Source organism: Pinus tabuliformis, chromosome 3_2 (genome assembly GCF_031772625.1).
Source record: "Pinus tabuliformis cultivar Carrire ecotype Pingquan chromosome 3_2, CPIR1, whole genome shotgun sequence".
Lineage (NCBI taxonomy): Eukaryota > Viridiplantae > Streptophyta > Pinopsida > Pinales > Pinaceae > Pinus > Pinus tabuliformis.
In genome coordinates, this window is record NC_142302.1 from 1,123,310,797 (window position 1) to 1,123,329,834 (window position 19,038).

Consider the following 19,038-nt stretch of genomic DNA (forward strand, 5'->3'; position numbering starts at 1 on the left):
TCACTGGGGCTCATGTACCGTACCTTTATGACGCTTGAAATGGCTCGTATAGGTTTGGATTGGTGGAACAATCTGTCGTGGACACGTATACCATGCCCATGTGAAGTGCACCAGGGTGTGTGAGTTCCTCCTGCACGAATGATGGGATGAGAGTCTTGTGGATCGACGGTGGTTGTCTCTCTTCAATAACCCTAACAGCCAATTCCTCCTTGCCAGTTTCAATTTCATTCATCTTTTTCATGGATGGTCCGGCCATTTCGCTTGAAACCATGGCACAAGTTTCCCGAAGAATGGCAGTTGAGCCACTGCCTGAGCCATGGCAACCAAATCAATCCCACCACCGCCAGGTATGTTCGTTCCCAGGTGGTTAGTAATGTTATGGTCAACCCTTATTTCACTAATGGAGCGTTCACTACTTTTCTCATTCTTTTAATTTTTGTTCTCATTCTGAAACTCAATTAAGGGTTTTTAATTTCTATGGTTCACTGCTAGAGAGCATCGTTGCATTTTTAAGGGTTTCTGGTGCACCCCTCTTTGTTCCTATGGGTGCGCCATAATTGTTCCAGCGACTTCATCAGTTCACAAGTAGTATGATTGTTCCAAGTATGTTTTATGGCAGTTCTACCGTAGTCGAATGTGACCCCTAGCAAATTCATGTTGTCTTTCTTTTGTTCCCGGTTCTAAATTTTTTTGCCTAATTGTCATATGTTTTCTGTTATAGTCCTAGGTTTTCATCACCATTCTCTATAAACTTAGGCCCATTTCGATGTACGAGGGATTTTGCCATTCATATGCTAGGGTTTACAGTTATACTTCTCCCTTCAACACGTGAGGCTATGAAATTCTTCCAAATTAAATTTACTTTCCTTGTACATAATCTTTTATGCGTTTTTACTTGTATCAACATATCGTGGCTTGTTGACTTCCTAACACTTCCTCCTTGGTGTTCTAGTGTTCCAATGGTCAAGGAAGCCTACTTTCTTTTTTCTCAAATTGTCTCAAATACAAGTAAACTCTTCTTACCTTTTAACATTGGGTTATTACAATTTGTCCAGTGTCTTCTCTTAGGTATCTTCCTTACCTAATATTTGTGGTTGACTTGTCTTATACGTATTTTCCCTCTCTACTCCTGTGTATAAGCTTTACTTCACGTTCGCTATGTACACCAAGTCGGTTCCCTCCTTCCTAGTTGCCATATAATTTTCTGCCTACCACGGGATATGGGGTCTCGATACCAAGCCTAACTCACCAAATCGGTGTGTAGCTTGGTGACTCATGAAATCTCCTTCTGAAAATGTAGAGTTTGAACATAACTTATTTTTCTCTGTGGATGAGTGAAATCAATTCACCATTGACTTGTTGCATTGATCCAGGAGGATCTTGGAGTATTGATCCAGGTGGATCTCAGAAAAGTACCAGTGGCATGGTAAAAGACTCAAAACTCAAAGTGGAATAATCTGGATAAACTTAGCATTGGATCGAAGTGCCCATCACTCTGATTCCAACGGTGTGAACGACACTCAAATCCGAGTTCATGTGAAGAAGTTAGATCAAGTCAAAGTTCAAGATTGACTTGTCCAGGTGGCAGGAGGAGATGATGTGACAAAAGTCTCATGGAATGGGGGAGTGCCAAATGGCACGCTGCCATTGGCCCCACATATCGCATGTCGCAGCAAGGAGATGAAGCGGCTTAAGGGAAAATCAGCTCTAGGCAAATTGTGATGCGATAATCACATATCACACTTGCAAAAAAATAAAGTGGTTAAGAATCAGCCCCAACAGGATCCCGGTTGTGATTTCGACATCGCACATCACGGATCGGAGGAACAGGTGTTAAGGATCAGCCCTTGGCAGAGCCTATTTGCGATGCAATATATCGCATATCGCAATCGCATAAGGGCAAGTGGATGCGAAGCGGCCTGGTTAGTAATCGTCCATTGCGATAGGACTGCAAGATGTGATGTTTTATACATTGAGATTTATAATCCTGACAGGTCTGTGTTATCACAAAACGTAAGTTGGGTTGATATGCCGATGGTTTAAGCGCCGATTGCGATTGCGATGGTGTCCCCGGATGCGATATGTTATATATTATGTTGTATAAGCCCGACGGGTCCGCTGTATCAGAGGTCGCGTGATATAAGGGTTGCTTTGTACGCCGATGGAACGTCGATTGCGAAGAACCACTGATAGCATCAACCGACGAGTTCAACACGCAATCAAAGAGGTTTCATGCCATATTTAAAAAGGGTTTCACCATACTTGTAAAGGTTTGTTGCATGTATCATTTAGGCCCGAGATCCCTGGTCTTAAGACAATCCCGCATGCCTAACTTGGCCTATGGTTAAAACTGTCCGGGAGTTGAGGAATTGCCGCCATGATTGTATAAAAGACCTTTTAGTGTTGGAAGAAGGCGGGGAGGGCTGATCGATTAATTTAGAATCCATTGTACAACAGACCCTAACCCTGGCCGCAGGTCGGGACCTCGTCTTGAGCAGCAAGGAGGTTCCGAGAAGTTGCAGAAAGCTCGATTATCCAAATTAGGAGCTTGGATAGGTGTTTTTGCACGATTTTTCACTAGGAGTTCAGTGGTACTCTCTGTTTATGAAGCTGGGCTCTCTATTCTTTGTCCATCTTCCAGCGTGAAGGTATAAGGATTGTAAAGGCTCTTTCTTGTACTTTTATCTCTTTTTTTATGTCACTTAATGAATGAAGGCCTCCCCACTATTGAGCAGGACCTGAATGTTAGGATATTCCGACACATAGGATATAGTTAAGTTCAACTTGGTCTAGTATAGAGTTAGGTTAGAGTTAGGTAAAGTGTGTTTCTTTACCGTTGTACATTTTGTAACTTACAATCCGACGGTCACGATATGTAGTGATCCGACGGTTCACTCTCACCTCGGTATTACCGACACTTGATCCGTGGCTTGACACCCGATTGGTCCATGAGTTCTATTTAAAGCGCATGGAGGGTCATTGTTCGGGTAATCCGTGCATGAGAGAAGCTTATGTAAATTTTCATTCTTTGATTAATAAATTGCCTGTAGTACCCACGTTGGGACAGGCCGTGGACTGTTTCCCTCCTTGCACTTTGAGGGTTTTAACCACGTCAAAAATACTGGTGTATTGATTTGAGATCTGGTTGTGAGCGGTGTCCTTTTGGTATTCTTTCTGTGGAACTTACCCTGTAAATTCCTACATGGTATCAGAGCTATTTGAGGGCCGCGTCCGTTGGTGATCCAAATCTGAAGCCGGTAGAACTGCATGCGGCTGTCGTTTCCTAGATCTGCTGTTTCTGACTGCTTTCGGGCCGAGAGGACTGCTCTGTTGCGTTCGGAGCATCTGTTCCAGTGAGGAACCCCTTTCGTTTCACGCGAAAAGGTTTCCGGTAGCCCTAGCTGCGTCATTTTTCAGATCGGGAGGTATACAGTGTTTCTTTTGCAGTTTACTGTTATTTTCTCTCTGCTTATTTCGGTCTCAGTTTATTTAGCCTTTTTTTTTAACCGGATCTATACCTTTCATTTCTGCGTATGCTCTTTGCCCTGCGACTCTGTGCGATCTGGGCAAATCAGAAACAGAAAGGAAGGATTTTTCTCATGCGTATGCTCTTTTCCCTGCACCTTAGTGTGATCTCGGAAAATCAGAAACATTGAGAAAAATATTTAGTTTTTCGGCTAAAGCTAACTTTGAGATTTTTTTTAAAAAATTTCTAGTTTTTTGGCTAAAGCTAACTTCGAGCCGCAAGGTTCGTTTTTCTTTGCATATTCGTGTTGGGTTTTGTGTTTTGTGTTTTGTAGGGAAAAAGAGCTTTCTCAAGGCAAGCACGCAAATCAAGGCCCCCCCCTCTCTCTCTCTCTCTCTCTCTCTCAAATTTTTTGTATAGATCAATTGGTTCAAAGCTATTTTAAGAGAGTAGAGGTCTTGGGTTCAAGTCTCCATTTTGTGGGGGCGGATTTTTTCATTCCCGCACATTCGCGCACTTTGCCGGCAACGTCAACAATTTTTTTTCAAAAAGCCATAACTTCTTCATCCGGAAGCCTTTTTCAGAGCCGTTTTTTTTTAAAACCGCCTATTTTTTCGAGATCTATCCGTTGGAACACTTACTTTCAGCATCTTCAGCTTCAGTTTTTTTTAAAATGGAAAGTCCATGCCAAGTCATTCTTGACAGCACTAACTACTTCCAATGGGTAGAATACATGGAAGATTTACTTAGAAGTAAAGGTCTCTTCAGAATAGCCACAAACCAAGAGAAGAAACCAAAAGATGAAGACAAGGCAGCAAAATGGGAAAATAGACAAGATCAAGCACGTGGTTTGATAGGGATGTCTATTTCTCCTGATCTTAGATTCCACATTGCAGGACTTGAGACTCCTCATGAAGCATTAGAAAAACTTGCTAAAGTTTTTGGGATTAAAAATGAAATTAGAGCCCATCAACTTGAAAATGAGCTGCTTACTTTGGATCCTAATAATTTTTCTTGCATTGAAGATTTCTTGTCCAAATTCAAGACCCTTAGATATCTCTTGGAAGGTGTTAAAGTTAAGAAAGAAGATGGTAACCTTATTTATTCCATCCTTACTAAGTTGGGACCAGCCTACTCTGTATTTGTTTCCACTTTCCATTCTACAAGGGAAGCTTTCATTTGTCAAGGACAAGACTACAAGGCCCCTTCCTTTGACTCCTTTTGTGATTCCTTAATAAGAGAACAAGAAAAACTCTTACACCTTGGTCTTCTTAATCTTGGAAACTCTTCCACGAAAGCGTTAGCCGCCCAGCAGCAACCAAATTCAAAGAATCCTAAGAAGTCATATCCTCAAAAGAATGGTCCTAAACCATCTCAGCCTCAAAATGAAAGATCATTTCAGCAAAATGATAAGACCAATAAAAACAAATGGAAGAAGACTGATAGACATTGTAACTTTTGTAATCGAGATGGCCACTTAGAATCTAAATGCTTTAAGAAGATGGAAGCCTTGGAAGCCGCAATGAAGAAACATAACATCCATGTGGAGCCTACTTCAACTTCAACTTCCGGAATGGCACTTTCTGCATCTCATTGTCAATCATCTCAGTCTGGTTATGCATTAAATGTATCTTCTTCTTCTTCTCATTCTCATGAGTGGCTCATTGATTCTGGAGCCTCTTGTCACATGGCCAAAAACCAAGCCATGTTTTCTTCTTTAAATGATTGTAACACCAAAAATATATATATTGGTGATGATAGATCTCTTAATGTTGTAGGGACTGGAACTGTTCATCTAGACAATGGTCAGTTTAATGATGTATTATGTGTTCCAACCTTATCCTGCAACCTTCTATCTGTCTATCAGATAACTCACTCAGGTGAAGGTAAAATTGTTGAATTTTCACCTCATGATGTTGTAATCAAGGATCTAAAAGATCCTAAACAGATTCTAGCTACTGGTCTTGCTGATGATTCCAAAAGGTTGTATAAGTTTCACAACTTTGGGTCATCCAATCTTCCCTCAGTATTTGTTGCTCATAATGATGAAGTGAGCAAACTTTGGCATGAGCGATTTGGTCACTTAAACTATCGCTCCCTTCAGCATCTATGTAAAGAAAATATGGTGACAGGTCTTCCTATGGTATCTTGCAGAGATGGTGTTTGTTCCGGATGTGTACTCGGAAAACATCATCGGGACAGTTTTGACAAACGTGCCTCTTGGCACGCCTCAGCCCCTTTACAGCTTGTGCACAGTGATTTATGTGGTCCTCTTCCTGTTGCTTCATTCTCTGGCTGCAAGTACTTCTTAACTTTCATTGATGATTTCTCCAGACGCACTTGGGTATACTTCTTAAAACTCAAGAGCGAAGTATTTAACACTTTTTTGGCCTTCAAAGCCTTTGTTGAAAAACAATCTGGACATCAAATTCTTAAGCTAAGAACTGATAATGGTGGAGAATATGTTAAAAACACATTCATCAACTTTTGCACCGAAAATGGAATTCAAATGCAACATACTGTTCCATACACTCCACAACAAAATGGTGTAGCTGAAAGGAAAAATCGCACCTTAAAGGAAATGGCTAATTGTATGCTGCAATCTAAAGGACTCAGTCTTAGTTTTTGGGCCGAAGCAATTAATTGTGCAAATTATATAATCAATCGCACTCCTACTAAGGTTCTAGAGAATATCACTCCAGAAGAAGCTTGGAGTTCCATTAAACCAGATGTAAGTCACTTTCGTGTGTTTGGAAGTGAAGCATGGGCCCATATTCCAGATGAAAAGCATAAAGCTTTAGAACCTAAGAGTGAGAAATGTACTTTTGTTGGATATTCTGAAGATGTAAAAGGTTATAGACTTATTCCATTTAAGTCCAAAAATGTTATCATTAGAAGAGATGTAAAATTTGATGAAAATAAATCGGCCTGCGAGCCTAGTCCGGCGGATGTGCCACCTCTTCCTATCTCTTCTACTTTTGAAAACCTTTCTTCTTCAGATGATGAAAGCGAGGATGATAATCCTCCCCCACCTTCTCAGGATCCTCAACTTCCAAGATGGGTCCGTGCTACTCGGGATGCAGCAGGTGATCTTGCCGGTGATCCTACAGATCAGCGACGTACACGTTCTCAGTTTGAAAGAGCCTCTTCTTTACTGGCTCAAGCTCCAGTAAATCATGATCCTGACACTTTTGCAGAAGCTTCAGGCCATCCACATTGGGAAGCAGCTATGAATGAAGAATATCATTCATTAATGACAAATGATACATGGGATCTTGTTCCTCTACCAAAGGGACGCAAACTTGTTAGATGTAAATGGGTTTACAGAACCAAGTATGGACCAGATGGGAAAGTTGATAAACATAAAGCTCGTCTCGTTGCTAAGGGCTTTTCACAGGTTGAAGGCATTGACTACACTGAAACCTTCTCCCCTGTTGCCAAAATGAACTCTATCCGCCTTGTTCTTTCCCTTGCTGCCTCTTTAAAATGGGAAGTCCATCAGATGGATGTTAAATCTGCCTTCTTGCATGGGGACTTGCAGGAAGAAATCTATATGGAACAACCCATTGGCTTCATACAAACAGACTCCAGCCTTGTTTGTTGACTTAAGAAATCCCTTTATGGCCTCAAGCAAGCTCCTCGGGCTTGGTATGCCAAAATGGATAACTTTCTTTTAGAATCTGGCTTTTCTAGGTGTCATTCTGACAATACTGTCTACACCAAGAAAGTGGGCAACTCTCTTATCATCCTTGTTCTTTATGTTGATGATCTTATTCTTACTGGTAGTGATCCCAACCTTATAAACCATGTGAAGTCCAGCCTTAAAAAGAAATTTGAAATGACAGACTTAGGACATTTACACTATTTTCTCGGTCTTCAAGTCTTGCAATCCCAAGAGGGTATTTTCCTTTCCCAGTCCAAGTATGCTTGTGATATTCTTCGTCATTTTCACATGGAAGACTGTAAGCCAGCCCCTTCTCCCTTTCAGTCTGGAGTCAAACTTTCAGTCTCTTGTACTTCTCCTGAAGTTGATGCTACCTTATACCGTCAACTTGTCGGAAAACTCTTGTATTTAACCCATACTCGTCCTGATCTTTCCTTTGCTGTTGGCCTTGTTGCTCGTTTTATGCAAAACCCCCGTGAAAGTCATTGGAAAGCAGCTAAAAGAATACTTCGTTATGTTCGAGGTACAGTACAGTTTGGGATTCATTACAGTGCCAAAGCAGCTCCTCTGTTAGTTGGTTTCACTGATTCTGATTGGGCTGGTGACCCTGATGATCGGAAGTCTACTGCCGGTTATGTCTTCACTCTTGGTTCAGGACCTATTACATGGGCTTGTAAGAAACAGGCTGCCATTTCTCTTTCGTCAGCAGAAGCAGAGTATCGTGGTGCCGTGGAAGCTAGTAAGGAAGCCTTGTGGCTTCGTCAGATCCTATCAGAGTTTGGCTTTGAGCAGCAGCATCCAACCACACTTTGGTGTGATAATCAAAGTGCCATTCAGCTATGCAAAGATCCAGTCCAGCATCAGCGCAGCAAACACATTGAACTACACATGCACTTCATCAGAAAGCTCATTCATGACCATGTTCTTGAAGTGCAATATTGTCCAACAGATGATCAGGTTGCAGACATCTTCACAAAGGCTCTCACAGAGGCGAAGTTCACTAAACTTCGATATATGCTTGGAGTTCAGGAAGTTGTCACTAAGGGGGGATAGGCTCTAGTGCCTCCTTCCTTCTCCTATTGTGTCATATTTGTAAATCCTTCAATCCTATCCCAAGTTGTTCTTAAGGGGGGATGTTAGGATATTCCGACACATAGGATATAGTTAAGTTCAACTTGGTCTAGTATAGAGTTAGGTTAGAGTTAGGTAAAGTGTGTTTCTTTACCGTTGTACATTTTGTAACTTACAATCCGACGGTCACGATATGTAGTGATCCGACGGTTCACTCTCACCTCGGTATTACCGACACTTGATCCGTGGCTTGACACCCGATTGGTCCATGAGTTCTATTTAAAGCGCATGGAGGGTCATTGTTCGGGTAATCCGTGCATGAGAGAAGCTTATGTAAATTTTCATTCTTTGATTAATAAATTGCCTGTAGTACCCACGTTGGGACAGGCCGTGGACTGTTTCCCTCCTTGCACTCTGAGGGTTTTAACCACGTCAAAAATACTGGTGTATTGATTTGAGATTTGGTTGTGAGCGGTGTCCTTTTGGTATTCTTTCTGTGGAACTTACCCTGTAAATTCCTACACTGAAGACATAGTCCAAATTGGATGAACTTCGTAATCAAATCTTTGTGTCACGGTTTTCATGTTCTTCTAGTTATTTCTGCATTGTTTATGTGTGTTTAAGTTCTATGGTTAAGAAGCTTTGTTTTATGTAATTCTGATGCATCTGTAGGTACAAGATCTTGGATCAATTTTGGTATTAGAGCAGGTCTTTGTAGATGTGAATTGCAGGGTTTTATGCTAACCCGAAACAATCTGTGAAAAGGAGAAGGAACACTTCAGTCCTTTGATCCTGAAGTAGGATGTGCACAACGAAGAAGAAACATGGCCAATGAAGAATCTCGTTGGGAAGAGGAGCAAAATTACCACAAGGTATTCTACAATATGGCAGGAAAAGTGGACAAGCTATTCGCAGAGTATGAGGAGGCCACTGCAATTATCGGTGGTCTCCGTTAACAAAGGAGATAATCGAGGCAAGGAAGCGAGATTATTTTCCAGGTTTAATTATCTACCTGGGCTAAGAAAAGGAGGAAGATTGTAGGAAGCCAACAATCTAACGCAAGAAATGCTTGTCTGGCTAACTGATTTTGTTATGGCTCGATTACTAATGGATATTGTAAGCAAGAAAAAACGTGTTGCCATCAACGTTACAAAATGATTTAGAATTTTGGGCCTTACTCCAGAATCCTTATTTATCATGGCAAAGCTTTTGGTATTTTGGATAAAACACCATTTGATGGAGTACCTCTTAGATCATTTCAAATTCAAGTCCACTTATTAGGAATAATCACGTGTTGAAATGCATTATTTATTTCCAAGGAAATGACTCTATAAATATGAGAACAAGATCCTTCCCAATGTGATTTGCAAAGGTTGGTTGAGGATGCTTAAATTGAAATGAAAACACTGCCATTAATGTTTGAACAAAGATAGATGTTGGTAGTTCTTTCAGGATTTGTTGTGAACATTTTGAAGCTTGGGAAAAAACATGAAGAGTCCACATGCTTTAACAACACTATGGCAAAAAAAAGACTATAAAGGGGTCCAAATTCATATCTCTCTTTTAATCAATTTATTTTGTTTTAACATCATTTTTTTAGTCAATTTATTTTGTTTTAATATCATTCTTTGTTTGTAAATATGTATGATCGATGTGTCTTTCTTGTCGGTAGAAGGAGGGGAGTGAGAACTTTGACCATATGGAGGGAGCTAGGGTTTCTCAAAGAAGTTACAAGATGGTAAGATGGTTCCACGCAAGTTTTAGGAACTAGTTAGCCATATCAAAGGAACAACATCAAAAGGTTGTTGGATGCAATTAAAGCGCAATATCTCATGTAAAAGCCCCATTGTGTGTGTAGGAACTAGTTAGCCATATCAAAGGAAAAACATCAAAAGGTTGATGGATGCAAGTAAAGTGCAATATCTCTTGTAAGAGCCCCATCCTGTATGTAGGCGCGACTACCATCATGTTGGTTTTCACTCCTCATTTTCAAATGAGATGTCATGTTGATTTTCACTCCTCGTTGTCAAATGAGAAGATGTCATGCTGGTTTTCACTCCTAGTTGTCAAATGAAGAGATGTTAAAGTCACGCCTACATACAGGATAGGGCTCTTATCCCTATCAATGTGAGCTCTAATTGGGACTTCACATTGGGGAGACCCCCTAATTGTTGGTGGCATCTAATACCATCAACATAATGGTAATATTTATATTCAATTTTATAGATTTAAAGATCAACTAGAATATATCTTCACGAAACCATTGAGAGTAATTATTTTATAGTTTCAAAAACAATGTTTAAACATTGTCAATACTAAAGAATATAAAATTTAAATAAAATTATTAAACCATATAACCGTGGGTGTTAAAGAAAATTTAATTAATTAATTATTTTACTATTAGTAATTAGTTAACATTACTATTAATAATTAACATATCAAAAATTTGTTATTATCATTTATATTTATTTAATAAATAGGAAAAAAATTAAGCCCTAGTACAGAATTAAAAGAGCAAACTAAACCCACATTTAATTACCATTCTCTCTTTTAATTTATATAGTCAAACATTAAACTAGCTCGAATCCTTTTAATTTCCACCATCAAACATTAAACTCTCACAAACTCCGCCATCAAACATTAAACTCCCACAAGCTGTATCACTTGAAGAGTTGCGGATATTGCTTGCAGAAAAAGGCAAACAAACAGAAACCTACAATTGCTTCCGAGTGCTTCATAAAGTTTGGTGGGCTTTGTTTATCATTGGGAATAGCTTTGTTTATCATTGGGAATATATTTTTTTAAGAGTTTGGCAGTTTTTGGATCCTAAAATGTTAAAGATGTTAAATTTTTAATGTTTTAATAATAATTTTAATATTAAAAATAAATTCAGTATTATCAAAAAAAATTTAAAATTTTAAAGTATTTTAAATTTTACAATTTAATAATTATAATTTGATTTTTTAAATTAGAAATAAAATTCACATCATCAAATTTTTTAAAATATTACAAATGTAATTGTTTTTAGTGTGATTTTTTGGAATTTTTTTGGTGGATTTCGGTATATTTTTCAGGTTTAATTTCTCTAAAATCTGGCCGGAATTCATTGAAATCACAAGATTGATGGGTAAACCCTGCACAATAGAAGTGCCCTAGCTCTTTAGTGCGACTTTTTGGAATCTTTTCCGGTGGATTTCTGGTTTAATTGCTCTAAAATCCAACGGGAATTCATTGAAATCACGAGATTGATGGGTAACTCTTGCATAAGAGAAGTACCCTAGGAGTTTTTAATGTTGCTGAATCCATATATAGAATGAAAAAATTATTTTAAATAATACAAATCAAGATTTCACTTCAAATTTTTCCACCTAATTTCGACACAAAAACTCCAAAAAATCATTATAAACAACTCCATTACAAATTCCATAACTTAATAACTATAATTTTTTAAAATTCCACTAAAAACCAAGATTTTCCCACCAAAATTAAATTACTGAATTTATTCTGATTACTAATTTCAGAAGTATTCCAGAAATTGATAGAGATACTTTTCCCCACCGAAAATCCTACTTTGCTTTGGAAGGCATAACTTTGGAAACGTCTAAACGATGGAAGAACCATCTGATGGAGTAAGAGGACGCCCTTTCAACTCCGCCAAATCAAGCCGAGATTGCACGGGGTAAGGCAACGGGCGGTCAGTGAGATCCTGGGCTGTTGTCTTAGCGTTGGCAGAATCAAGTGCATTGCCATAGTTGGAATTTTGAATTTTTTAGTCAGTTTTAATCTGTTTTTTTACTTACTATTACAATAAGTAGTGTACTCAATGAAATTTGAATTTTGGTTTTTTAAACTTTGCCTCAAATCACGCTGTACTTGGAATCTTTTATTAAAGACGTTTAACAAAAAAATTTAAAGTCAATTCTGATTCCACGGGGATATTTATAACCTTTGTTCCCGATCGCTGCGAATGGGGTAGAAACCCTGATCCCTGCTACCTCTCTTTTCAACGCTCCAGATTCTCTTGAGCGAGAGAATAATCTTTTCAAGCCCATTTCTCCGGGTGCATCAGTGGGCATTGTTCTTTCTTGATATTTATCTTCAAAGTGATAGTAATCACATTGATATTTATATAAATGTAAATATTTACTATATGCATGATGAATAAAAATAAACTATTATTGTTATAGTGATATAAATTAAATATTTAGTAAATAGTTATATTAGAATATTTAATCTTTTCAAGTCTATTTCTCCTGTGCATCAGTGAGCATTGTTTGTTCTTGATATTTATTTTTAAAGTGATAGTAATTATATTGATATTTATATAAATATAAATATTTACAATAATGTAGGATGAATAAAAATAAAATATAATTGTCATAGTCATATAAATTAAATATTTGGTAAATAGTTATATTAAAATATTTACTACAAGATAAATTTAAAAGATTTATTGATGATGATGATGATGATGGTTAACGTCCGTTGAGACCAAATAATGGTCTATCGGACCTAAAGAAATAAATTATCTATTTTGATTTAAGATTTTATTCCTATGCTCAAAAAGCTTGGAAAGAAGCCTCCCGAGCTCACTATAATTTTGACATTGTAAAAAGCTAGGAACGTCAGTGTTGTAACAAAGATTGTGAAACTGAGATCTAATGTGGTTATACGCGGGGCACTCTTAGAGGAAGTGGTTTTCATCCTCGATGTTCCTATTCTCACATATATGGCAGATCCTTTCCGTCTATGGCGTTTTAGGAACTGCCCAACGACCAACGACCTGTTTCACTATGGAGCTCATGAGAATTCGTTCTAATCTTTGCTATATTAATTTTCTTCTTTGAGCTAGTTAAAATAGAGAGATACTTTTGATCTTCTAGGGTGGGGTTGATGACCTTCTTATAATAACTTAATTTTCTTTTAGCCGCTAAGTCTTTCTCACACCACATTTTTCTTTGAACTTAGAAGTAACAATATCTTTAATGTTATTTATGTTTTGCAATGCATCATTTTCATTGATCTCCCAATAGTTTAACCAGGCCCTTGTGTCTTTATGCCACCCTCGATTGACCTTAGGTGGTTTTGGCTAGAATTTAAAGCTAGCTTAGGAAGTCTATGATCGTCTATGTTACTGATTTTGTGCTTGTACAACAAAAACCTAAGCATAGCTAGGCTCTCAATAGGGGAAAGACCTGCTTCTATAAGGAGAATAGGATAGGGTGTATTACTTTTAATTTTCAGGTTATAAGTTATAAAACGCTTTTGGATTTTCTCAATCTTTCTCCATGATTCTCTGGAGATGCTGCAACCCCAAACCTCACAGCCATATAAGATAACAGGAGTGACTAAAGTTTCAAAGAGGAACTTCTTTTTATCCCACATTACAAGGTTTGCTATTTTACAATTATTTTCAAGACCAAAGTAAGCTTTCCACCCCCCATTAATCCTTTTCTCAATGCTATGGTTCCAGTTGAGCTTCTGATGAATATCAATTCCTAGGTACTTGTAAGAATACACTTCCTCCAAGTTATTATTGTCATACATAAAATTAGCGTAAGTGTCCTTCTTGGATTTGATAATCATAACTTTTGTTTTGTCAGTGTTAACAGTCATACCCATGGTAGAGCAGAAATCCTTAAGAAGCCTGAGTTGCTTATTAAGATCAGATGGGCACCTTGCCAAAAGAACAATATCGTCAGCATAAAGAAGAAGGATGACGACTATCCCAGCTAAGATCGTGCCATCACATCCTGCTTCCTCTAAATAGCCTTCGAGCTTATCGATGTAAATGCCAAATAGGGTAGGGGAGAGGGGGCAACCTTGTTTAACTCCGATGTTACACTTAATATCTTTCGACCACCCTTCATCGCTCTTTAGCTTGGCAATTACATTCTCGTATAACCTTATAGCGACAGCTCTCAACTCGAGAGGAACCTTTAGCTCTTCTAATCTATTCCAAAGGTTGTATCTAGGAACCGTATCGAAAGCCTTTCTAAAGTCCACAAAGCAACAAAATAAATTGGATTTATCATTACGACATTCCTCCGCAATGATCCTAAGCGTAACAAGGTGGTCTGTTGTTAAGTGATGCCTTCTGAAACCTGCTAGGCCTTTAGCCCGCTTACCTTCACTTTCAAGCCATATGCTTAACTTCTTTTCCAAAATACTACCATATAACTTGGCTAAGAGAGGGTTGATCATAATTGTTCGATAATTAGAGGGGTTATTTGTATCCCCACTTTTAAAAATAGGGATAATGAGGCTCTCAGTCCAAGGTTTAGGGAACCCTTGCTTGACTACTTGATTGAAAAGCTTGTGGATGTGGGGGATGAGGACAGGACCTCCAATTTTTAAGATTTCCGCTTGGTAACCTTCAATGTCCTTAGCTTTCCCATTAGCGAGGCGATTAACCCCAAACTTAATGTCTTCTAAAGAGAAAACTTCTTTCGTTGTGAGAAGGGTTTCCAAATTATCCATGACATTTGGAGATTCATAAAGCTTTTTAAGATAGGAATTCCAATCGTGAAGAGCAATTTTATTATTATCCTTAGTCTTCCTAGTTAGAATCTGCCTCCAAAATTTCTTAGGAGCTACCTTAGAGAGGTGTAAGAGATTCTCCTGTCTTTGACGAATGTACTGCCTCTTTTTCCTTTTAGTTAGGGCTTTGTATATTTTTATCTTGTCCATTTTAAGAGATTCATCAACAGCTTCCTTAATTGCTCTCCTTGCACTTTTACAATCTTTGTCATACCATGGATTGGTTTTGCTATTTCTTTTATTATTTGAAACTTCAATTGAAAACTTGTTAATAGAATATGAGAGGGTTGTAGTAAAATTATGATAGAGGTCTTCAATGTTGTCTATATTAGATAAAGGAAGCAAATTAGTTTTTAATTCATTTAGAAAGAGATCATTTTTATTTCTATCAAATATTAAGTTCTTTTGGCTATAAGTATTATTTTCTATGGGAACTCTATGCATGACAAAATTGAGAGTTATAAGTAAAGGCCTATGATCAGAGTCAGGTTCGTGGTCGTTTAAGATGTCAAAATTTATTATTTCGTTGTATAATGGGAGATCGGAAATAACGTAGTCTACCACGCTGCTACCAAGTCCATGGATGCAGGTCATCTTGCTAGAATTGGGCCACTTCTTTAGACCGTTGCAAATTATGAGATCCTGAGCACTAAAGAGCTTGACTAGCTCCGACCCAAACAAATTTTCCCCGAGATCTTCAGAGTTCCTTTTGTACCTGCTAGCCAGAGTAGGGTCTTCGTCTAACCAAAGAGGATTAGGGTTGGAATGATTGCTTAGAATAATAGCTTGGTTGTTTGAAGTTCGAGCATTAAAGTCACCTATTAAAAGGATATTATCGTCATTCCTTAGGCTAGAAATATCATTCTCTAAACCATTGTAATGGTTAGTTTTATCTAGATTCTTCTTCTTATAGAAGTTAGAATTAATGGGGGGAATAACATATTGCTATGTAGGACTTTTTATTATTAATGTCTTTGATCTCTATCCAACTATATTGGTTGTGAGGGTCGTTTTTATAAATCCTAACATGGGGGGAGATGTTCTTCTTAATGTAACAAGCTATTCACCCAATGCCTCTACGGGAGGATCGCTTGTTCCAGGTAGACCATAGCGTAAAACCATCTATGTTAGGGACCTTAGATTCTTCGTGCTCCCAAGTTTCAACAAGCAAAATAATATCAACATCATTTGAAATCCAACTTAGCTTGGGGCCTTTGTTCCATGGGAAGCCCCGACAATTCCAAGAAAGGATCCGGAGCATGTTTAATTGCTATTGATTACTATCTTTTTGGTTTCTATCTCGAATAAAGGCTTTTTTATTTCTGATTATTGCCCATTTTCCTTCCTTTCTAGCTTCTTTTACCTTTTGAACCTCTTTTCTTAATTTTGCTTGGTCTTCTGGAATGAGATCTTCATTTATGAATATTCCCATTCTTTTTAGACTTGAGGTTTTACTGAGTATGTCATGCTTATGATCAGTGGAGCTCACCTTTATGCGGATTAGTTTTCCTTTATTCTCGGTTAATTTCCCCAACCTTGTTGCTTCTATGAGACACAATGTTTCAATTTGTAATCTATTATGTAGTTCTGTCTGGGCTAAGGCTAAAGTATCCTCATCTACTTCCTCTTTTAAACCGAATATTATAAGGTTTAAGGCCCTTTTGTTACGTTCGTGGTCTAATTCTATTAATTTTTTCATTTCATCTTTAATTGGTTTGATATCTAACTTATCTACCACATTATTTAGGGTGAGGTGGCTATTAACTTTTTCTTCTAGTTCTTTAATCATGTCTTTCATTTTAAGACTCTCTAAAGTATCAGCATCTCCTTGCTGGGATGGTTGGTTAGTATCTTGGTTATGTTTTTCTATAACCTGCAGTCTAGTCTCCATTGTCTCTATTTTATTCTCTAGTATTTCTATTTTATTTTCTATTTATTTTTGGATTGTGTCTTCAAGAGATGCAAATTTATTTTCCAAAGCATGGCTTCTAGCTCTTTTTGTAGCTTGGCTTCTCTTTCTTCTCTACGTTTCTCTAAAGACTCTATATACTCATAAAGGCCTTGTAGAGTAACTGTGCTAGGTCTTCCCTTGGTAATCTTTGGTAACTGTGTTGAAATATTCATACTTGAAATTATATGAGCAAATATGTATTAGAAAAAGAAAAAGATAAGGAACGTGTGCACCTGATATTAGAAAACCTGACTGCAGATTGCCCGTCTGCCCTTGGTAATCTTTGGTAACTGACTGCAGATCGCCCGTGCCCACCGCAACCCGCAGACTCTTTCACCGAGCCTCAGAACACTTTCACCGAAGAATATATAGAGTATGTTTTTAACTCTTTCACCGAGCCTCAGAACTCTTTCACCGAAGAATATATGCGAAGAATATATAGAGTAAGAATATATGCCAAGAATATAATACATGTTATATTAGTAAAATTAGAAAAAAATTATTTAGAACAAATAACTAAATTATAATTTAATTTAAATTATTATTATTAAAGAATTATTATATAATTAAAATTAAGGAACAATATTCTTAATTATTTTAGTGGAGATTTTTATTTTGTAAATAGATTTATTAGAATATCATGGCTTATTAATACCACATGTCTAAACAACCATAATTCAATTTATCAATTTAATTAAAAAAATGAATAATTATATAATTAAAATTATGGAACAAGATTCTTAACCATTTTAGTGGAGAATTTTAATTTGTAAATAGATTTTATTAAAATATCATGACTTATTAATACCACATGTCTAAAAAACGATAATTCAATTTAACAATTTAATTAAAAAAAACAAAAAATACATAACTACTTTGAAAATAAATGTCAACTTTTCATATAAATGCTACTACTAAATTAAATATCTACAATCATAATTAAATTAAAATTCTGAAAAATTTATTTCATAGTAAACATACTTATAAACATAAAAATAATAATCATATTACTAATACCACAATAAAATAAAATATAATAAAAAAATTAATTATTTTTTTTTACTAATAATCAATGAAATCAATTTACCATTATCTATAAGAAAATATTTATTCTTCCAAAGACTACAATCAAATATGTTGAATCTTGTTACTTACCGTAATGCATAAATATTATATATGTGATTTCAGAATTTTGTAAATTGGTTGTCTAGTATTTAAATTTAATCATTTGAATATGGTGTCTTATATATTTTATTAATTTTTTAATGGTAAACATAACAACATGTATATATTTTTTAATAAAAATATAAATAAATTTAATAATTAAGAATTTGGTTACAAATTCAATTTCAAAATAATAAAATGAATATAATTTTTCAAACTTTAAATAATTTCATATTTATTTTTATCCTTCCTTTTACTCTCTTTTTTCTATTATATTTCTTATTTTAATGGCCAATCCCAACAAATCCTACTCCATTCATATCTAACATGCTGGGAACGACATAAAGATGCATTACCAATTCCAACAAAACCCTATAAATTCAAAGGTGTTTGAAAATTTAAACTCCATTCATCATCTCACATGCATCACTGTCAAGCATCAAATCATTTATTGAAATTAGTGAAGGGATCAAATATCAAACAATGTCAACGACAACAATTTTATTATCAATGCTCCATGTACTTAACTTCAATGAAGTTATTACATATTTTCGTTGAAAAAATAATGGAAACTTTGACATTATTTTAATAAAGTATGAGTGGAAATTTTTGAGATTTGAATTACAATTATTAATTTTGAAGATTTCGTATTCCCTAAGTTTTTATGTACTTTTATGGTATTAACCTATTTCCATAGTTTAAAAAGAAATAAATTATTCAAACATTTTTAATTTTTTATTCTAACTAAAACTCATTCAAATACAAATAACATAACATAAAATAAAATAAAATAAAAAAACTAAATTCCAACGAAAACCCAAATTAAAATATCAAACAATGTTAACAACAACATGGATAAACAGATAACCATAGCAAGTGAACAGGAGAATAGTCAGAGGGGAATGGACGGCTCTGGCAAAAACAACAGGAAAAGAGGACGGAAAACGTTGAGTGAAGCCATTCAGACTGTTGGAGAAACGCTGATAAATTCAGTTAAAGTGATACCTCTGTCAGAGGTATTCTTCCCCCTCTCTCAAAAGTTTTAAATGATTATCATCAGCTGGAATATTAGGGGTCTGAATAGTAAAGGAAAACAGAGGTACATGAAAGAGAAATTGAAAAAGGATAAACCGAGTATTATGATTCTTCAGGAAACGAAAATTATAGTGCAGCAGTTGGAAG

The 19,038-nt window shown here is 36.5% G+C and overlaps 1 protein-coding gene across 1 annotated transcript in view; it reads left to right on the forward strand.

Moving 5' to 3' along the window:
- The first annotated feature begins 222 nt into the window (after positions 1 to 222).
- Positions 223 to 19,038, forward strand: part of LOC149184627 (3-oxoacyl-[acyl-carrier-protein] synthase I, chloroplastic-like) — a 34,348-nt gene continuing 15,532 nt past the window's right edge. The window contains exon 1 of the mRNA XM_089418961.1: positions 223 to 347. Within this exon, the coding sequence (XP_089275087.1) occupies positions 317 to 347 (31 nt within the window). The 5' untranslated portion in view covers positions 223 to 316. The remainder of the gene's footprint in view (positions 348 to 19,038) is intronic.